This window comes from Tamandua tetradactyla, chromosome 8 (assembly GCF_023851605.1).
Source record: "Tamandua tetradactyla isolate mTamTet1 chromosome 8, mTamTet1.pri, whole genome shotgun sequence".
NCBI classification, from domain to species: domain Eukaryota; kingdom Metazoa; phylum Chordata; class Mammalia; order Pilosa; family Myrmecophagidae; genus Tamandua; species Tamandua tetradactyla.
The window spans coordinates 22907840-22930691 of NC_135334.1; the positions used below are offsets into that span (position 1 = coordinate 22907840).

The window sequence follows — 22852 nt, forward strand, 5'->3', positions numbered from 1 at the left end:
GCAGTGGTTTCCTGCAGCTGTGCATGGTGTCATGGTTAAGGAAGGAGATCGTGGGTTCAGGCTGTCAACCCCTGTGGCCCCAGCACCCTCCTCACTGGCTGTGTGGCCTTTGGGTAGTTGCCTTGACCTTTCAATGCCTAAGTTCCTCATCGTCCAACTGGAGATAATAATGGTATCTACCTCATTGTGCAGTTGTGAGAATTTAAAGAGGTCATATGTGTAAAATGCTTGCAACTGTGCCTGACACATAGATGACACTTAATAAATATTTGTTTTATGAATCTTGGTAAGGAAATCTTGCTTTTGTGGGCAAATGCATGAAGATGGGGACCTGGAAAGCATGGATCCTAAGGGAAGCCTACAGTTTGCTTGCTTGTTAAATGGGATAAGGTCATGACCTTGGGAGATCCCTTAACCACAGGTTGATGTGCTTGAGGAGCCTCTGAGAGTCCCACTACGGGTCAGTTTCCTCTTCGACAGGGCAGACTTGCTCAGTCAGCAACACCGTGACTCTCCCAATGGGAGGTGACATGAGGAGGAGAAGGATGGGAAAGCAGTGCCCACCTCCCCCCCACCTCCCAGTTGGTGTACATTTCAGCTGCTAAGGGTGCAGTGGCTGGTGGGGACAGCAAATGCATCTGCTGCTGAGAGGACGACCCTGACACTGCAGCCAGGAGTCCATGAATGTGTTTTCCAGCACCTCTGCTAATGGCTTCATCACAGCTTTTTATGAGATGATGTGAATTGCCCTGGCCAATGAGGCTTAATGGCCTTCTTCCACAGGCAGCCCAGTGTGTTCTCCCTGGAGGCTCGGCTCAAAAGATAAGCCAAAAATATTAATATGGTCCTGATGTGGGCCCTCTCCCTCCCACTCCCCATAACATTGTAGAAATTGAGGTCAAATTGGGTCCCCCGCATCATTCTTTAAACAAGCAGCCAAGTGGTTTTGTTTGTTCCTTGATCTTCCTAGTAGAGAAGGAGTGGCTTTGAGCTGGAGACCTGGAACCAGGTCCTCTTTTCCTTTGGGTTTGCATTCACTTGCTCCAAGGGGCCCTTTTCAAAGGTGCGGGCCCCTTGGTAGGGAGGGAGGGACCCTGATTCCAGCAGCTTGAGTGCTGGGCTGGGATGCAAGGAGAGAGGGACCGCCAGGACATGCACCCCTGCAACTGGCAGGTTGTTGCAATCATGAAAACTAATCCCATGTGATTGAATGTTGGAATGGCAGCACCTCAGGATGGAGGGGATCTTTGCAGTCTTGTCCATCCTCCCCGCATTTTACAAATGAGAGCACAAATGATCAGAGGAGCAGGGAATCCTGCAGGAAGTCAGCATCAGTGCTGGGTTTAGAAGATGCACCTGTCGCCCGTCACGCTCAGAGCCTATCATCCCTGTCCCCGTGACCCTCATTCAGCCCTCTGGAACCGCATTGTCCAAATGGACTTGCAGAGGTTGAAGACAGCGCAAGCGTTCTCCTGCAGACTTCTGTCTTCTGGGCAGGCATTCCCAGCTCCTGTGGTGGTTCCTCTTAGAACATGGTTTTGAGACACTTTCGCCTTTCATCTATGATAGAAAGAGCATTAGGATCCTCTTAGGATCTCGGGCTGCAACTTTTAGCTGTGTGATCTTAGGCAAACCACATCACTATTCTCGTCCTGTAAAAGAGGGTGCTATGAAAGGGAAGGACACCCTCCCTTCTCAGGTTCGTGTAGATGAATTGAGTAATGGGTGTGAACTTGCCTGCACCTACTCATTTATCTAAGGATTTCAGGGTTTCTTCTAATAGGTGGATGCCGACAGTGGATCATAGCTTTGGAACCCACAACATAGCAGAGTCCATGGCAGCTTCATGGGTTGGTGTAGGAGATGAGACTCTTGTCTTTTTTTCAGTTTTACATGTTTTTTAACGCCTTTATTGAGATATGATTCATGTTCCATACAGTGCCCCTATTTCAAGTATATGAGTCAATGATTTTTAGGCTATTCATAGAATTGTACAACCGTGACCCAACATTTTCATCACCTCCCCAAAGAAACTTCATACTTATTAGCAGGCACCCTCCATTTCCCCCAACTCTCCCAAGCCTTAGAACACCACTAGTGTATCTCCATTCTCTATAGCTTTACCTATTCTAGGTGTTTCATATAAATGGAATCATATAGTCTTTTTTTTTCCTTTTTAATGTAATTTTGAGATATTCATACACCATACAATCTACCCAAAGTATATGATCAACGGCTCACAGTCTAATCACATAGTTGTGCATTCAACCCCACAATCAATTTTAGACCATTTTCATTAGTCCAAGAAAAAAAAGGGAGAAAACCCAAAACATCCTATAGCGCCTATCCCTCCGATATTCATCTCTGGCATTGGTGTGGTACATTTGTTACTGTTGATGATAGAATATTAAGATATTACTGTTAACTATAGTCTGTAGTCCTCATATATCACACTATTAACTCCTTGTCATATTTTTGTAAATTTGTTCTAGTTCATGGGAGAAATTTTTTATATTGATACTATTAATCAGAGTCATTGTCCACCACAAGATTTACTGAGTTATTCAGTTCCATATTTTAACCTCTGACTTTCCTTCTGGTGCTAAATATGTCTTTAAACCTGCCCTATCAACCACATTCACACACAATTCAGTACTGTTAATTATGCACACAATAATACGCGACCATCACCACTATCCATTACCCACTCATTAATGGAATCATATGGTCTTTTAGCATAATGTTTTCAAGATTCATCCATGGAGCATACATGATTCCCTTTTTTTGTATGCTGTATGGCGGGGGTCACATTTCATTCTTTTTCCATGTGAGTATTCCCTTATTGCAGCATCATTTGTTGAATTTTTTGTTTTTGCTTGGTTTTTCGTTTGTTTGCTTATTCATTCATTCATTTGGGAAGTGCATGGCCAGGCATTGAACCTGGGTTTTCTGCATGGCAGGCGAGAATTAACTACCCTTGCACACCTTCCCGATTCCCTTTTATCGCGGAATATGCTATTGTATGTTGTATTATTTTCCTATTCTACCTGGCCACAAACTTAGTGGTTTAAAACAACACACTTTTTTTTTTCCTGTATGCTGTATGGTGGGGGTCAATTTTCATTCTTTTTCCATGTGACTATCCTATTATTGCAGCACCATTTGTTGATTTTTTTTTTTTTTTTTTTTGCAGGAGCGGGGTGGTGGGGCTAGTGCTTGGGCTGGGAATCAACACAAGTTTTTTATCTTACAGTTCCAAGGTCAGAAGTCTGAAATAGGTCTGCAGGACTGCTTGCTGTCTGGAAGCTCTAGGGAAATGAGGTGGTTTAACTTTTGCCATTGCCATGCTAGACTGGAAACTTCTATAGGACAGGAACTGTCTCTTATTCACTTTTGTAGCCCTAGAGCCTGGTATAACGCCAGAGCTCCACAAATGCCTATTGAATGGCTGATGCTTGAATGGTGGATGAATGAGTGCTGAATGTGCTGGCCTCTGTGGCCCAGGGGTGTATTATTAGAACGTGACTTAACAGCGCCCGCCCCCACCTCTTCTCTCCTCCCCTGCAGCCCGCCCTGAAGATGTCGGCACCAGCCTCTACTTTGTAAATGACTCCTTGCAGCAGGTGACCTTTTCCAGCTCCGTGGGGGTGGTGGTGCCCTGCCCGGCCGCGGGCTCCCCCAGCGCGGCCCTTCGATGGTACCTGGCCACGGGGGACGACATCTACGACGTGCCGCACATCCGGCACGTCCACGCCAACGGGACGCTGCAGCTCTACCCCTTCTCCCCCTCCGCCTTCAATAGCTTTATCCACGACAATGACTACTTCTGCACCGCGGAGAATGCCGCCGGCAAGATCCGGAGCCCCAATATCCGCGTCAAAGCAGGTAGGAGCGTGAGGCCTGCTACCCGACTGGGGAACTCAGGTCTGGAGGGCTGGAGGGAGGATATGTAAGTGTATCCTGCTCTGGGAAAAACTCATCGGATAAAAACACTCACTCGAGGACAGCGTTATCATTCTCTTTTGAATCTTAGCCCTGTCACTTACCGTGCGTACTCGGGCTGACAGCACATCTTTCTAAACCTCAGTTTGCTCATCTGCAAGGCCGATGCTAATATCATGTCATGCATCATGACATGTGATGGTTACTTTTAAATTAACTTTAAAACACTTTTTATTGTGAAATATATATACAAAGACAAGAAGGAAAATGCAGTAATTTCAAAGTGCACTTCAACAAGTAGTTACAGAACAGATTTCAGAGTTTCTTCTGGGTTACCACTCCACTATTTCCAATTTTTCCTTCTAGTTGCTCCAAAGCACCAGAGGTTAGAAGAAGTATCAATATAGTGATTTCAGCAGCCATACTTGTTTGTAAAATCCTATTTTCGCCATTATAACTCCTCCTTCACCTAATCTATAGGGATCTTTAGGCAATGCCTATTCTGATTTTTTCATGTTCAGAAGGGGTGTCAACACTAAAGGATAGGGGGATGTAATTAGTTGATAATCTTGGAGAGGCTGGTCCTTCTGGGTTTCAGGATTTATCTGCCTAGGGACCCTCTGGAAATTATAAATTCCAGGAAAGCAAACTTAGTGCATAAAATGGTTATAGAGTCTCAGTTAGAGACCTAGGTGTTCTTAAGAGTTAACAGGAATGATATTGGTTGAGGTTTAGCAAACCATGGCAATCAGCATCATCTAACCGAAGCTTGCATGAGTAGCCTTCAGAAGAGCCTCTTAACTCTATTTGATCTCTCTTAGCACTGATACCTTATTTTATTATATTTCTTTTCCCTCTTTTGGTCAGGAAGGCATTGTTGATCTCATGGTGGGCCAGTGCCAGACTCATCCCTGGGAGTCACACTCCAGAACTTGTGCCCTTTTAAATTAGGTGAAGTGCATATATCAGTGCCTGATGTACTGGACGCATTCAGTGAATTTCCTTTAAAAACACTTTTTTATTGAAAATAATGGACATGAAGAAAAGTATACATATCATAAGTATATAGCTCCATGAAGTTTCACAAAGTGTAACTAATACCCAGATCAAGAAATAAAACACCACCTCCTTCTACCAAGACCCCCTCATGTTCTTTTCAGTTGTTCCAAAAGCAACCTCTAGCCTGACTTCTAACAATTCAGAGCAGTTTGACCAATTTTTGTACTTTCTGCCAAGGGAATCGCAGGGTGTGTTCTCTCTTGAATCCTTTGCTCCGTCTTATGTTTGTGGGATTTATCCCAGCTATTGGGCATCACTGAAGCCATTTGTTCTCGTTGCTGGACAGTAGCCTACTGTGTAACATGCCACATGTTATTTATCCATTCCACTGCTGATGCACATTTGAGTATATTTCCTGAAAACAGGCATTTAGGTAGAATTCATGTTGGAAAACTTTGAGCAGTGAAGGATTTGGGTCTTTGGAAGAGCCGATGGAGGCGAGAAAGCAGATTTGGTTCACAAGTTTTCCTTAAAGAAAATAGGAAATCTCCTTTCTCAGAGTTAGGACTGGAGGCAAGGGAACAGCTTAGCTCAGCTATTCTTGACAAGGCAATCACAACATATCCATGCATCATAATCAGTTGTAAGGTGTGCCTCAAATAGCAACGAATAACTGATGTGTTTGGAATGGTTTTCTTAGGAAAGCTTCTGTGGGAGAGGGAGGCGAGGCTCCAACCAGTGACCATAAATGTGCAGGCCTTGGGCATGCTGTCTTAGCTGGTGGATGGGGAGGCAGAGGAGAAGGGGGACCACAATATCCTCTCAACCACCATGCCTTATGGCAGACTCTGCCAGAACAGCCTTCTGGTTTCCTGGGTCCTTCTGCCTTAAGAGTGCTCTTAGAAGGCAAGGTTCTCAGTTGTGGGAACAGTGTGTGTAAGGGTGGGGTGGGGTAGGATCCCGAGTTAAAGAGATGGTCTGTCTTCATTCCACTGCTGGGTTTGGGGATGGAGCATGCTCAGGGGCTCTCCCCTGGGACTTGCCATGGCCTCTCCTTCTGGGAGTGGGTCCTCAGTACCATTCCCTTTAATACAATACCAAGTGCTGGGCTGGGAGCCCTGAGGCCTGAATTTGGAGTCCACTGCTGGCCTCTGCCAGATTAGGGGATTAGGATAAAAGCAAGAGACATCACATTTCCTGTTACATGCCCATCATTGGTTACGATGTAATTTTTATAATAATCCTGTGAAGTGTTGCTTACAAATGAGGGGACTAAGACAAGAAAGATTAAGCCGCTTTTCCAAAGAGGTGAGGCGATAATGAAAACCAACATCTATTGAGTGCTTGCCATTTGCCAGGCATTTTATATTCGTCATTTCGTTTTATCTTCTTAATGACTGTGAAGAGGTACTATCTATTATAATAACAATAATTATTATATTCCCCTTTTACAAATGAGGAAACTGAGGCTTCCAAAGGCTCACTAACTCTTGTCTAGGATCACACAGCTGGGCAGTGGAGGGGAGCAGAGCCTGTTTGTCCCTGCTGGGTCCCTGGGACTGGATCACTCGTGGTCTGTGCCAAAATCCCAGGCCTTTTCATTCTACTGCCCTGCTTCCTTCCAGGGTCAGTTCCCTTCAGTGCGCCCTCCACACATTTGGTGGCAATATCATGCTCAAATCCATGAAAGGGCAAGAGAGCAGCCCCAGAGAGCTAAAATGTCTCCCTTTTCTTCTTTCTCCTCCACCTCAATTGTAAGTCTTCCCCATCAAAGCCACAACACAGAGAAGGGGAAAGAAGAAAAGTCTGGGAAGGGCAAGGGGGACTGAAATGCCTAGAAACACAACCAATTAAGAGGTCCTTGATGATGCCAGAGGGTTGCAGGTGCACAGCTAGGGGAGCTGCCAGGGCCCTAACTGTCTCCCTGGCAACCACAGCGGGGGAGGGGGGCACATGCCCAGGGGACTGCTGGGACAAGGTCGACAGGCAGCGGGCTCTGGATGGTCCAGCTCTGCAGAGAAGGGGGTGAAAGAGCAGGGAACTCCCCTGGGAGCAGAGGAGAGAGGAGGATAAGGCAGAGGCAGGGTTCTTTGGTACCATTCCCTAGACCAGGTCAGTCCACCCATGGGACCCAACCTGCAGAATGGCTGCAGAGACCAGTCCTGGGACTCAGACTGGGGAAGAGGTTGGTTCTGAAGTCTGGGGCAAGGCTGGAGAGGGAGGTGCTAGGAAAGACTGGAGGCCATCTTAGTAGGTGGGAGAAAGCAGCAAGGATGGTTTCTTTTGGAGAATCTTAGATACTGTGCCCATGTCTCTGCTGTTCTGAATTTTCAGACAGTTGCAGTTTCAGACATTCTCTTCTATTGGCCTTAAAAACCACCAAACCTTTCCAGAAAGTTCAGTATCTGAACTCTGTCTCCCATGTTGCCTTTCACATTCAAGTGGCATAAATATCTGATGTTAGATCATGTGTCCCAGTTTATATTTTGGAAAATTATGGTCATCGTGCCCCAAATTCCTGCATCCAGAATAAGGTAGAGTATCAAGAGCGGTTTCCTTAGAGGAAGTCTAACATATTTCCTTATTACCTACACATTCTCTTGTTGAATTTGTGTACATTGCAGTGCTTAGGTGCTGCCTTCCAGCGCTTACAATCTGATATGGTTCGTAAATACAGAAACCAGAAAGAAGGATTTGGATTTATGGTCTTGGAGAGGGAGGCAGGATATTCCTGAGGTTGCCCAGTGGAGCAGGGAGGAGGTCAGTGGAGAAGTGTTTAGGCAGGACCCATCATGAACAAGCTCATGGTAAGACCTTCTAGGGTGGGTGGGTGGGTGGGAAGTCAGAAAGGAGAGGTTAAAGCATCCTACAAAGTGATCCTTTTTCCTTGAGGTTTCAGGTTACTTGGGCAAGATAAGACATCTCATGACATCTTTAAAGCATGGGTCCTTAATCCTGCCACATATTAGAATTCCTTTGGAGCTATCTTAAAGAAAAAAAAAGCCCATGCTAGGGACAAACCCAAATCAGTTGACTCAGAATGTCAGAGGGTGAGAGCTGGGATTTCTGAGGGAGTGGAGCTGGGTCTCTGTCCCTTTCTCAGGGCCTCTGCTATGTCCCAGTCTAGGCTTGTGACCCTCTCCTCTTCCCGTTCCTCAATCTCTCTGCAGTTTTCAGGGAACCCTACACCGTCCGGGTGGAGGATCAAAGGTCCATGCGTGGCAACGTGGCCATCTTCAAGTGCCTCATCCCCTCCTCAGTGCAGGAATATGTTAGCGTTGTGTCCTGGGAGAAGGACACAGTCTCCATCATCCCAGGTAAGAAAGCAATGGGTGGCCACGGTGCATGGGGGTGTTCAGGAGGGCAAGGGAGAGAGGCAAGGTGCTTGAGTTGGTTGTTGAGCTAAGTGAGATCCTGGGATTGGTTCTGGTGATTGATTTGTTATTGATCTGGTGATGCTTTGGTCTCAGCCTGGTCCACCTCGAGGGGTGAAGAAGACCCCTTTGCTGGTGCGGGGACCTGTCGGACCCAGGGTGGGCCGCACTCCCCCAAAGAAGTGGGAGTCACCATCCTTCTTGACCTCTAGGGCTTTCTTTGGACTTGCTCTTAGAGGTGGGAGGCAGGGCTGGAAGCACCTAATCTGTGAAGGATGGTGACAGAGAAGGGATGACGAGGCTCACTTGTGATCTGGGTCCCTGACCACTGTGTTCTCGTACTGAATGAATGACTAGAGTGATGAACCCTGGATTCTCTGAGGACCAGACTTGAATAAGCATGCATGTGAAACTTTATTTTCTTCTTTCATGCTTTGGTTAAAGACTGTTTCAGAATTCTAGCTGGCCTCACTCTATGGCTGTGGCTGATTTTGGCGGTTGAAGTTAATACGATGTTGTAGGTTCATCTCATTAGTGGTGCTATGAGTACGAGTCCCTCGTTTTGATTCCTTTCCTTATGCATGGGCATCCCTATAACAGGAAAACTGGTCTGGAAACCCCAAGAGAGAGGACACCAAGTCCTCAAAACTACCTCTGGACCTCCAGTTATAAAAGTGTGGGTACCCCCCACCCCTTCAGCATCTCTCCGTTCATCCAGACTCATTGCAGAGGTTCTCTACTTTTTCTTCCTTTCTCTATCCAAGGCCTTTGGTTTTTCTTTCCGTAAAGTGAGGTCACTTGACCAGTTGCTCTCTGAGTGCCCTTCCAGCATGGATGTCCTGTAGATCGTCATATGGAGTGATCCTTTTTTCCGTGAGGTTCCAAGTTACTTGGGAAATACAAGACATCACATGACACCTTTAAAGCATTGGTCTTTAATGTGCCACATATTAGAATCCCTGTGGAGCTATCTAAAACAAGCAAACAAAACACCAGTGCTTGGGCCAAACCCAAATGAGTTGACTCGGAATCTCTCCGAAGTAGAACTCAGGCATCTTCATTTTTTTTAAAGCTCCCTTGGCAGCTCCAGTGTATAGTGAGGGTGAGAACCTCTGTTCAGGGACATTTACAGCTAGTGTGGCAGGACGCTTTTTTGAGACATTCATTTGCGTTTTGCTGTCGGTACTTTTTCCTTCTCTCAGCTGCAAGCAGATGGCCAGGCCGCTGTTTCTCCTGGCCTCAGAGCTTTCAGCAGGACAGGAATCAGAAGCTACTTGGAGACAACTGTTCTTCCTGTCTTCTGTAGATGCATAAACTAATGGGGAAGGTTCTGATGGGTGTTCTGGCAGAGGCAGAGAGCCTCTGAGGGCAGGGTGTGAAAATAGGAGACAGAAGAAGAGATGGGGTGGAAATGTGGGCTGCTCAGTGGAAGCAGTTGGAAGGAAAGGTTAGGACCCACCAGCGATGCATGCATGGAGCACCCTGGGGGTTGGGGCAGGGGCCATAGTTTTTGTGTCCAAGTGAAGCATGAAGATGTGCAGCCCAAGACCCCAAGGAATCATGCAAGTGTGGGCAAGGGGCTGGTGGGCACCAGAGGGACCCTGGGCCTTGGTATATCTCTGGGGGGATCCTCAATAAATGATGCAGGTTGAACTTCCTTTTACCCAATAGAGCCATATTTCAGTTGATTTAAGGAACATGAAGAAATGTGGTAGTTCTCAGCAACTGGGTTTTTGGGCTCAGATTTATACCCATTAAAATAATAATAATAATAATAATTCTTACATTTATTGAATGTTTATCATATGCCAGGCGCCGGGCTAAGAAACTTGCACATATGATCTCATTTTACCCTCACAAATAAGTCCGTGTGTATAATTTGTTTTTCCCTCCACTTTACAGTAGAGGAAACTGAGGCTCAGAGAAGTGAAATTGCTTGTCCTCTTCTGTTAAGCAGAGGGTCAGAGCTTTGAACCCAGGTCTGTTTTTCCAGCCTGTAGGCTTAACCCCACACAGAACTGTGTCACCCCCCCACACAAGGGTATCCAATAAACCGCCACCCTGGGTACAGTAGAGCTTTGAATGTGTGCCTTTGGCAGTGAGGACTTCAGCTGGTCCAAGAAGGGGAAGCTCCATGGAAGGAGTGGATGGTGAACCGAGGGCCACGTCCAATGGAGTTGTTAAAAGCGTAGAATCCAGGACAAGACTGCCTGGGTTTTAAACTAACTCCACCCACTTACTAAGTGGCCAAGTCATTTACTCCTCAATGCCTCAGTTTCCCCAACTGTAAAACAGAGATGATAATAGCAGTACCTACTTCAGAGGATAGAAGTAAGAATTACAAAAGTTAATATCTATAAAATGCTTAGCACTCTGCCTGACATATCTGCAACTACTATTACCATGAGCTGAAGAGAGAGTATTCTCCTCTCTGTACCTATTTCCTGTTGTGGCATGTTTCTACTATGGAACAGAATCTGTGGGCCCCACTGAGTTTCCCAAGGGCAAGGACTGGGTTGTCATCATCCACGTATCCCTCGCTCCAGTCACATTGCTTTGCAAGTTCGGGACAAATGTTCACTAAATGGTCAGTGGATGCGTGCATGGGTGGTTGGGTGAATTCTGAAGGAATATGGGAAGCAGAATGGACAAGGGCATTGCAGTAAGAATGAACACGGTAGGCATGAGGTAATCGGAAGACCAGATCAGACAGGAGTGAAGGGAGGTTAATCTAGCTCCCGGGCTTTGGAGCTGGAGGCAGTGAGCTTCCCCCAGGCTGCCCTTGTAGTTGGCGCTTCAGGGCTGCCTTTGATGTCAAGACTGGGCTGATAGCCCCATAGGGCATAATTATCAGGGAAGTGGGCTTGATGCTAATCTGCAGGGCTGCCTTAAACTTTGTTTCTGTAGAACCCCCTTCTTTTCTTTCGCCTTGGAGAGTATTCCTCCCTGCCTAGCCCTCCAGCCCCATCCATAATCATTCTAGATCCTTCTACAGCTATGTTTTAGACCCATGGACGGTCTTCCCAAAGTACATGAATCCAACTAAAATGCTCCATGAGAAAGGAATCCAGTCAGAGGGATCCTTTCAGAAAAGACCTTCCACTGCAAGGATTCCCAGCAGGCAATGCTCCCTCCCCACAGCCCACCTTTGTCCAAGGTGAGAGTCCAGTGAACCCACCACCTTTTCTCCACCTCCCCGGAGTAATTGTCCTCAGAGGGCCAGGTCCCCAGGTTCTCACGGGTTTTCCTACTTCCTTCCATTTGATCATCTGTCTCTTCTGTCTGGTCTGCACAGCTGTCCCTCTCTCCTTATTGATTCCCTTTTCCTCCTTGGTCCTGTGTGCTGGGCCCTCCACGTGGCCTTACCTGGGCCTGCCGGGTTCCATCCCTGCAGTGTGCACTTCATTGTTTCTTACATTACAGGCGGTTGTTTCTGTCTGCCGCGGGAGGGGCTTCCACTTTATCTTTTTTATCTCCAGGCCCAGCCTAGCACCTGCCACAGAGGAATGATGATAATTACAAAATTAATGGTGATCCCTATCATGTATTGAGACCTGTATTGTGTTTGGCACTCTACATGTACAGTATTATCTCTAATCCTCACAATAACCCTATAAGAGAGGTAGTGGAGGGTTTTCTGGGTTTTGTTTGGTTTCCAATTTTATAAATGAGGACATTGAGGCCCAGGGAAATTAAGCAACTTACCCAAAACCATAACAGCTAATAAGGGATGTGGCCTGTGTTTGAGCTGGGGTCGCTTACTTCCCGCTGTCCCTCTTGAGCAGACACCTCATAAGAAATTGATTGGGGCTTGGGTTCCAACACAGGAGGAGGGCCCGTCTCTGTCCCCTGCATGTGCCTGGCAACAGATACCGTCACCAGCCCCATGCTGACCTCTGGCTTTGGCATTCCTGAAGGGCAACAGAGTTCCAACTTAGAGATCCGTGAACAAAACAACGAGTCTAACAAGAAGGCTTTATCGGGTACTGGCTTTGTTTTTGGCCCGGCAGGAGACCCAAAGACAGCCCTGCTCTGGGAATTTAGGATTCAGCTCCCATCGTCAGCTCTGATGGACAGGGATGGATAATCTCAAAACAGTAAACAGCCAAATATGATCTTGTTTGGCTTTGGGATGCAGATCCAACTCATTAATTACATTTTGCTCAGGCTGATGCTAAGGATACTTTGGACCCAGTGAGTCTACACTGGGTGGGCAGGGAGAAGAAAGAGAAGAAGTGGTGCCTGGAAGCCACTTTGGACCTCCTGTCGGCCACAGGCAGATAGAGGCACAGGCGTTCAGAGCTGAAAAGGGCCCCAGAGGTCCTACTGTCTGGATTTCTCATTTGCTGATAAAGAATCAGTCCAATGTGCTCCCCTGTCTCCTGTTCTCTTTCTTTCCCTCTCTCCCACTCACTCTCATGCACATTATTTGAGTCACACATGGAGACTCTTCTTTTACTACTAGATTTCCTTTCTTCTTTGTGTATCTAAAACCTACCTTTGCTTCAGAGTCTGGTTCAAATACCATTTCTTCCATGATGCCTTTCCCAGTTTTTGCTAAGTATGGACTCAGAAATCATCCAGAGTGACCTCTTTCTGGGGAACCTTTTCTGAATTACCTAGGAACTTTATCAGTTCCTCTGTCAAGACGTTAACCATATTTTATCCTATAATATTTTAAAAATCTCTTTTGTCCCCACTATGAGAATGCCCACAAGTGCTGACGGAAGATGAGAAGGCTGATGATGAAATGACAGGCTCTGCCCTGCCAGACTGTCACCTGGAAGGGAGGAAGGGGCCAGACTTATCTAAGGTTGCAGAGACAATGGGCAGCACCAACAGGATCTAACTCAGTGGTCCTTCCTCTCCATCAGGCTGGATTACTTCACACCCACTTCTGCAGGCTCCTCTTGTGATGCTCTGCTGTTTAGATGCCAAGTTGGGGATCCCATATCTCAATTATTATAGGGGCTTGGAGAGCAGGGGCTGGAACAGTCAGCCTGGGCTGATATGAAATAAATCACCTGCTCAAGGCAATTTAATAAGTGGTGCTTGGACCCCTGCTGGGTTCCAGACTCAGTATCGGGCTTTGCAGAGGAGCCAGAGATGACCATGACCTGTGCCAACACTTCAAGGGCCCCTGGCTAGGGACCAAGGTGCTACCTCCCCCCATGAAAGACCTGACACCACAGAGGCCTTCCTGATGAGGAGGGACTGGAGTCAAGCCTTGGAATCCCCTTTTGTGGAGGTGATGGCACAGCAAAGTCAAGGAGAGGACAAGGTGATCTGGGGATGTGCCTAGAAGGTAAATAAAAGTGAGGAGAGAGGAAAGGGATCCTGTTCCACTTAACTCATGAAGTTCCTGGCCAATTCTAGAAAAATAAATTAAGGAATAACATGATAATAATGACTAAAACTTGTTGAACATGTACTAAGGAGCCAGGCTCTGTTCTAAGTATTTTACATGTTTAGCTCATTTAAACTTCATAACAATCTGAAGACATGGGGACTATTATTCTCCCATTTTACCGATGAAGAAGCTAAGTAAATTGCCTCAAGTTAGTAAGTGGAAGAGCCACAATTAAAACCCATACATTCAGACTCCATCCTCTGTTCTCCTAAACACTACACTATATTGCTTCACAAATAATTAAGTCAACAAGAAAAATAACCCAATAGAAAAGTGGGTAAAAGATATAGGCAAACCATTCACAGAAGACATAGTGGGATGTAGTGGAAAGAAGACAAGCTGTGAAGTATGCTAATCCTAATCTGTAATCTTGAACAAGTTACTTTCAAAATCTCAATTTATTCACCTATAAAATGGGGATGATGATGCCTACTGCACGTGGAATGTTTGGCATGAAAATTATTTGAATGATTTGAATTCTTCTCAGATGGGAAATAAGTCATCGGCACATATCAGGGAAATTACTCAGCCAGCTTCAGCGAGCCATCCAGTCTTGGGTCCCATCCACTTAGCCTTGTCTTCTCCAGGACATCATCTCTCACCACACCCACCCATGATGCCCTTTCTACAGGAAAGGCATCATCCATGATGCTGAGCTGGAGGAACAAGGGAAGGCAAGAGGAGGCAGCTGCCTAGAGGATGGTGGTATTGGGATCAGAGATTGGAGAATGGCTCTCCCAAAAGGGGTCTCGGGAAAACTGTGAGGAGCTGGGGCTCAACAGATGACCATGCTGACATCATCTCAGCAGAATAAGGGAAACACAGGAATTGAGACGTGGTATTACTAATCTCTGTATTCGCACGTGCCTTGCATGGCATCTGGTTTAAGACTTATGTTGATGAAACATGTGCAAGAAGGAGTGTGGTTTGGTGCCAAACTAGCAAAGTTCAAATCTGCAAGCTGCCTGGCTCTCATTTGCTCAGTGTCCAACCCCTGGTTCAATAATAACTACTAACCCCATAAAACTTTACAGTTTATAAAGGGCTTTTATATGATCTCAGTTGCTCCTCACAGTAACCCCCATTACCTTCCCCATTTCACAGAGCAGGAAACAGACGCAGTGAGATTAAGCAACTTGCACAGTTAGAACAGAAGTAAAAGGGAAGAAAGCAATCACTTAATTAAGACATATATGTGTGCAGGGCAGGCAGGAAGCTGCGTGTCATCTCATATCATTCTTCCATTACCCTGTGAGGTAGGCGTGCTATACCCATCTTTAGGCATAAAGACGATTAGATTCAGAGAGGCCCAGCAACTGGCTCTGGATCACACAGCTTGTAAGTGGCAGCAAATAAGTTTGGACCTGGCACTTCTGCCCCCAGAGCCAAAGCTCTTTCCATCAAACCACACCGTAGTGATTCCAGGCTGAGGGCTGTCTCAGTGACTCATGACAATTATTATTCCCCTCACCAAGGCGATTATATGGAGGGAAAGACCTTTCAGTTTTGTGGTTGTCATTTGTTTACTGTTTATTGTTTATATTGGTGGGGGAAGTGGCACTAGCCTCATTCCTTCCTTGGGATACTAAGGGAAACTCCTCCTTTCAAAAACTGCTAAACACACCTTGCAGGTTAGAGATTACAGAGAAACCTTAAGAAGACACAGAGGCATTCTCTCCCTAGTCGGCTGACCTCCGTTGAAATGGTCATCGTAGTGATAATAATGGTTAGTAACTACATAAGTTATCAACTATTGAGCTTTTATGTGATAAGTGCTTTTCACCTGCAGCTTCATTTCATCTGCGCAAGTGTCCTGTGTAGTAGGTGTTATTATTATCTCTGTTTTGCAGGCAAAATCCTGAGGCACATAGAGTTTGGTCACCTGCCCAAGGCCATGGGGCAGAATCTGAACCCAGGACAGACAGCTTTTGGTTCTTGAGATGACGTGTGCCACCTCTCAAATTGTGCTCTGTTGCCTACATCACCTTTCATCTATATAGTGCTCACCTTTCATGGGTATCATCTTACTGAACCCTCCCAACCACTTCTAAGGGAGAAGCTTTCTTAAACTCCTCATACAGAGAGGGTAACCAAGGCTTGGGAGCATTAAGAGACCTGCCCAAGGTCACGCAGCCAGTGGCTGGATATACCAGAACTCCAGCTTTAATCTCAGCCCCACACGGGCCCCCTGAAGCCCAACCTGACATGCGTGCCTGGAGCTCCCCAGGACCCCTTCCAGCATCTTGGCAGGCGGGCTGCTCTGCAGTTGCACGCCAGTTGGTTGGTTCCAGAACCATCTACTGCAGCTCCTCAGTCAAGCAGAAATGTCTCATGTTCACCAGGTGCCTCTGGCGGTGTGTGCATGTGTCGTGTTTTGCTTTTCCATTTAGTTCATGGCAGGCGCTGCATTTCCAGAGCACCCACTGGGTGAATTTCTGCAGATTTAAGACAATTGCAGGCAAACGTTCAGCCCCGGATCACGCTGCGGCAGTGGACTCGGAGCAAGCAGCATTGTTTGGTTAAGTTGGCACCTCTGTAAGTTACCCTGAAATCAGTGTGGAATTCTTTATAGAAGGTTATCCTACATATAAATCATCATTAGACTACCTCATTTTTGTTTAATGCCTACCTAACTGTGCTGCAGACTAAAAATGTGTGTTTAGTGAAGTCAAGGGTTGCAGGGAAATTATAGGGTTTTCAAAAACCCATTTGCTTTACTGGTGTTCACATCAGAATCAATCTTGCCTTTAGTTTTCAATCTCATCGCAAACATGCAGCATGGCTCGCCGAATTCTGGCATTTAATGTAGGGTAGCATTTATTCAGAAGAAGCCAACAGTGCCCACAGAATGACGGAGCTATGTATAGATGGCACTCCCTGCCAAGCCTGCAATTTTGAACTCTGTTGCGTATCAATGACACTTCGCTGCCAGAGCTGGGGTCACGAGGGGATGGTGCTGGGGTTCAGGGCGGAGGGCTTCCTGGGGTTGGTGGCAGGCAAGTAGGCCTATGATGATGATACTACAAGGTCCTCTCTGTGCTGACACATAGTAGCACTTGGGCAGTATTTGCTGAATAACTAAAGAAAAGGGAAGTTTAACTGGGGATGGGGAGAGGGTGGAAGTGGGAGGGGGTGACTGATGCTTTGGATTAGGTTGCAAACGGGATGAGTTTCAATGAAGGGAAGGGTACTGGTTATATCTGGTTCCATTTGCTCCTGTTATGCCCTGAAAAGGCAGGGCTTCCTGGGAGCCTCTTTTGTGATGGCATGAAGCTGTGTAGCAGAGCTCAAAGGGCCTGGGCTCTGGACTCTGAAAGACTTAGGTTTGAATCTCAGACTTCCAACTTACTTTCCCATATGATCCTGGGAAATTCTTCTCTGAGCTCCCCTTTTATTGGCTGTGAGGTTTAGAGGCTATGTGGTTTTTTTTTTTCTATTTTTTAGTGTATTTTGATTTTATTTTCATTCTCACAGTTCTGGAGGCAAGGAGTCAAGAATCGGGGTATTGGCCAGGCTGGGCTTGCTCTGAAACCCATACGGAGAATCCTTCCTTGCCTCTTCCTAGTTTTTCATGGCTGTTTGCAATCCTTGGCGTCCCTAGGCATGTGCAGCATTTCATTTTCTACTTCTGGTGTCACATGGCGTTTTCCCTGGGCCTGTGTGCACCATGTCGAAATTTCCCTCCTCCCTCAGATCATATTACATTAGTGACAGTCTTAACTAACCACGTCTTTGAAGACCCGATTTCCAAATAAGATCACATTGGTGGCACTGGTAGTTAGAACTTGAATGTATCTTTTTGACAGTATAATTCAACCCATAACATGTGTGTGCGTGTGTGTGCTTTCTTCATATGAATTTCCTACAATTCCACCCCCCCACCACACACAAATTGACCCACGTTTAGTTGTGTTCTTCTGTGGACCTGCAAGTCTCTGTGCAGACTGAACTGTTTGGTTGTAGGGTAAGCTCTGCTCTCATGCTCAGGGAGTCCCTTGGCCTTCAGGACTGAGGGCATGAGGGCAGGATGCTGAGGAGACAGACCCTTAGGGTGAGGCAGTCAGGGCAGGTCTTTGGCATTATCCCACCATGTCATGACCTTGGCTCTTGTGTTCTACCTGGGGTCTTGCTGTGTGCAGACACCTCAGGAGTTCAGACAAGGGCTCTGCTGGCTGACATGCCCACCTCTCATAGTGCACCACCAAGCCAGCTGGAACCAGGGAACTGCCCTTCTGCTTTCCGTTAGTGTGGGCAGGAGGGGTCCTTTGGCATGCACGAAAGCCTCTGAGTTGGCAATATTGTCCTCCTACACCTAGAGACTCCTCCCTCCCACTTAAGGGTCGGAGCAAGTTTGGTATCAAAGCATGTCTCAGTCTCCATGTCTTTAGGAACATGGAAGCTTCTGGAATCCTGGTGAGTCTGCTGAAATGGGAGAAGCATGTGAAAGTGAGTCGGGGTAGGGGCAGGGGCTGCGTTTGGGGCTCCAGTTTCAGTCTCTGCGTGGGCACTGGCTTCAGCCAGGGAAGCGGATGAGCCTTGTTTCTTGTGCTTTGGCCTGGGGGCTCTCCGAGACTTTGGGAAGCAAAGGGGTCACTACTGAGAGTACATGGCTAGGGTACACTCTTCACTCTCCCCAGTCTGGGACACAGAAAGGGGAAGGTCTTTCACTGCCTTGGGCCCAGAATGTTCCAGAGCCTGCCATTACCAACAGAGGCTAGGGAAGCAGTTTTGCAAAGTCTTCTAGAATGTGATTGTATCCCCTTCGGGACCTGAATCCAGGAAGTGGCATAAACTTGGACTTACTGGTTTCATCAGTCTGTAGCTACACATATAATGCCATATCTTATATCGGTTTCACCGCCTAAATCCATCTAAACTGCTCTGTTGGCATCATAATCAAGAATCATTCGATTGAATTTTTAGTTCATTAGTTAATCTAGCAAATGTTAGTTGAGCATTTCCTGTGCATAAGATGCTGTGCTGAATAGACAGTGATTCCCAAGGGTCTTTGCTTGAGTGTCTCAAGGGATATGGAGAAATTCATCTTCCCACACACCAGAAAAGCTCTCTGTAATTATATATATAATATGCATATGTTGTATAAATAATATGCATGCATGTACACATCCACACACGCTCACACTATTTTGCCTGTGGAAAAGAGAGTGGAACTCACCTGTGCAGACCCCAAGAAGCGCTCAGGAGCAGAGACCTTCGACAGACACCCCTTGGCACATCGTCTGTGGGCAAAGGCATCACCTGGGGGCCTCTGGGTGTGTGTCTGGGTGAGCCGGGCCGGCATGCTCAGGTCTGGGCCTTTACTCCTGAACAAAGAGGGCAGTCATCCGCTCCCCACCTCCCACCACCTCTTTATCTTCTGGGCAGGAGTGGGGGTGAACTAGGTTTCTTCAACTGTCTGGGCAGCCTTGGATCGATCACTATCTATTGAGGCCTGTTCTGTGCTAGGGAGGCTGGGCAGAGGCATGGAGCTGTGTGTGTGTCAGATTGGGGAGGATGCCATGCCTGTCTCTGAGGAGCTGGGGAGGCAATCATCCCGCTTGCTGTTGTGCAAACAGAGGTTCAGAGAGGTCCAGTGACTTTTTCTGCCTGCTCTCGGGTTCCTCCTGCACTGGGGAGAAGAAGATAATCTTTCCTGACAGTGCCCACCAACAGATGAATGGATGAACAAATTGTGGCCTAGCCATACAATGCAATATTATTCAGCCATAAAAAGAAACCAAGTTCCACACCATGTCATGGATGAACCTTGAAGACATCATGCTGAGTGAAAGAAACCAGACACAAAAGGGCAAATATTATACCACCTACTTTTATGAAATATCTAGAATAGGCACATTCACAGAAGTAGAAGGTAGGTTCGAGGTGACCAGGCACTGAGATGCTTAATATGCACAGTTTTGTTTGAAGGTGATTATGATTATGTACAACGGTGTGAGCATAATTAGTGCCACTGAATTGTGCACTTAAAAATGGTTAAAATGGCAAGTTTTCTGTCATCTATTTGTTACCACAATAAAATTTAAAAAGCAATAATGTAAAAACCTTCACGATGGCAGCAGGAAAAGAGCACCATGGCTCAGCATTTTTTTTGGCTTCTAGACTATGGGTCAGACACCATTCCAGAGGCTCTCACAGGTGGGATCTCACCCTTTAAGGCAGAGTATCTTTTCTCTTTCCTTGTGGTCCAGAGCCCCAGGGTGAGTTGTCCCACCAGCAGTTACAGAAATGGATAAATAAAATGAATAGGCCTTTTTGCATTGTCTGCTGTCATTTTATTCTGGTGACAGGTGGTATCATCCCCATTCTCAAATGAGGAAACAGACTCAGAGAAATGCCTTGCCTGGTGTTACATAGCGGAGTCCAAGTGGAAGATGCTGCACTAAGGCATATGAAATATGGGATGTGATAGTAAAACACTCACACAGCACTTACTGCATGCCAGGCACTGTCCTTTCCATATTGTTATGGGGGCGGGTAGAATTGTTATTGTCTCCCATTTTAAAGATGAAAAGAATGAAGCACAGAGAGGTGAAGTAACTTGTCCAGGGTCACACAGCTAGTAAGAAGTTGCACTGGGATGCAATCCCAAGTCACCTGGCTCCAGAATCCATTTTTACCTGTAGAATGTAAGGTCCGAGTCTCGTGGTTCCTGGCTCTGGGGCTCTTCCACGGGACTGGGCTGTCTGCAGGAGGAGGAAGGGAAGACCACAAAACCACAAAAGGCAGGTCTTAGTCTGGGGACTGGGGGTCCAGGCATGAGGCCTCAGTCTGAGGACTGGGTGCAGGCATGAGGCTTCACTTTAGAGGGCAGGTGTCCAGGTGTGAAGCCTACAAGCACCTCCCTGCCTCTCCCCTCTCTCCTTTCAGTTTTCAAATAGTCACCTGCTCCTCAGAGGGTAGTAGAGACAGGACTAGAAGAGCGGGGAGCAGTGTTTGGGGTCTGTCACTCTATTGCTAAATAATTTTACCTCCTCCTTTCGGATGTTAGTGCCCTCATCTGTAAAGGAGGGGCTGAAACAGTCCATCTCTTAGACAGATCCCTTCCCGCTCTGGCCACTGTAACAAACTTTACTGAGCCCCAAGTGCCTGGCATCGCGTTGAACACCAGGGACATGGTGATGGGTCTGTGCCCAGAAGGAGCTTTCAGTCTGCAGGGACAACAGATGCAGGAGGGAAACAGCTCCAAAAATGTGTGTTCCCCAAAGAAACTCTTGCACATGTTCAAAGAGACGTGGACAAGAATAGTCATGGCAGTTGTGTGTGTGATAGCAAAAAATTGGACACTGATGTGGAGCCATTAAATCTGTTCTCTTCCTACAATGACATACTACACTGCAGGGAAAATGCATGAGCTAGAGCTATATAAATCAGTACGTACGGGAAAAAAAATCAGTGTGTACGCATCATAAAAAATGTTAAATGGAAAAAAGCAAATTGCAGAAGGGTACATACATTATGGTTCCATTTGTATAAAGTTTGAAAACATGCAGAACAGCCCTCTATATTGTTTATGAACACATACATATGTAGTGAAAGTATAAAAACATGCGTGAGAATGATAAACACCATATTCTGGATGGTGCTTACCTCTGAGGAAGGAGGCGAGGGGCTCACGGAAGGAAATACAACTGTTTTCAGGATGTTTTATTTCTTAAAATATTTCTTAAACACAAAAAGGTCTGGAGAAATTACAGGAAAAAGAAACGTGGATCTTTTTTGATATTATTTTTACCCTCGCCCTATATTCTTGGTATATTTCATTAGAGAAGAAAGCATGTCAACACAATGCAAAGTGCTAGGAGAGGGGTCAAGTTGGGATTTGGGTCCATCCTTCTGAGAGCCTGGGATCAGGGGACTGGGAATGCTGAAAGAGAAGATGTGTAGCTGAAGTGGGACTGGGGGCTGGTTCTGGGGTAGGGGTGTTGGTGGTGGTGGGCGATCGGGGGGGGGGACAAGCTCCTGAACCACCTCCCGGCCATGCCTACGGCCACCACCTATTTCCCTGCCCCTCTTCCTGGGCCACCTTGGGCAGCGTTGGTGCTCAAGGGTTGTTAAATAACAACAATTAAAAGTGGTATAAATATAAGAGGAGGAGAAATGAATCTGCCGCGGGATCCCATTGTAATCTGTTTCCTGATTTAATGAGAGTCTGGAGACTCAGCGTGAGGCCACTGAAAATTAAGAATACCGGCGGTATTTATGGGACTGCAAGACCTCCGTGTTGTGCCGCCCGTGGAAGAGCTGGGAACCGCGGCGCATCCTGGCAGCCCCCTTCTTTCTGTCCACACGGGCAGTCAACCGGTGCCCGCGGCCAGTGAGAGCCGCCGGGAAGGGAAAGTGTGTGTGTGGGGAGGCCCAGCTAATTACCCCCATTGAGAGGCCTATTCCCAATTCCAGCTCAAATTACAAGACAAAGCTGGGAGCCGAGGTCGTGGCAAACAGGGAAATCTGAGAGGGAAAGGGGATCCCCTGACCCGCCTGTCCAGCTGGGTCTGAGCCTTCCCCGGGACCCTGGAGAGCAGAGGGTGTGCGGGGCAGGGGGCAGGCACGGGGGGCCAGCTGCTGCCTTCTTACTTTGGCTCTTAGAAGCTCCTCATTCTGTTTTGGTTGACTCTGAAACAATGATTCCCCTGGTCCCCGGCTCTACCTCTCAGTCCCCACCTCCCACTCCCACCCTCTTCCACCCCCAGTTCCCAGGTGGCACCTACAGATGGTAGAATTGGTTTGTCGGGGCTAGAAGGGACTTTGGAAATCATGTTATAGATGCAATTCGCGGCCTTAACTGGGCCTGGAACCCAGGTCTGAGAAGCATCCTTCCCTGCAAAGGACCCTGCCTCCTGCCGGCATGGTAGGGTCCTGGCAAGATTGTCTGAGGTTTGGAAGTATACTCAGATGAGAACACGTAATCAGCTGGCACACGCATCAGTGCGTGTGTGCTCAAGGCAGAAATTGTACCGTGTTCACCACGCGTAGGCAGATGACGGGCATGCTCCTGGAATATCCTGATCGGCTCTCACCTTAGAGGAGGAGCACTCTTTTTAGGAAAGCCTCGAGGTGACGTTGGCCAGGGCACGGAGGGTTGGTCCCGCTCACGCACTATTGATGT

At 47.0% G+C, this 22852-nt stretch overlaps 1 protein-coding gene across 2 annotated transcripts in view; it reads left to right on the forward strand.

Moving 5' to 3' along the window:
* Positions 1-22852, forward strand: part of DSCAML1 (DS cell adhesion molecule like 1) — a 343174-nt gene that overhangs the window by 16422 nt on the left and 303900 nt on the right. For both annotated transcript variants that reach the window (XM_077112787.1, XM_077112788.1), the window contains exons 2-3: positions 3568-3885; positions 8112-8258. In XM_077112787.1, coding sequence (XP_076968902.1) covers positions 3568-3885; positions 8112-8258 — 465 coding nt within the window. The remainder of the gene's footprint in view (positions 1-3567; positions 3886-8111; positions 8259-22852) is intronic.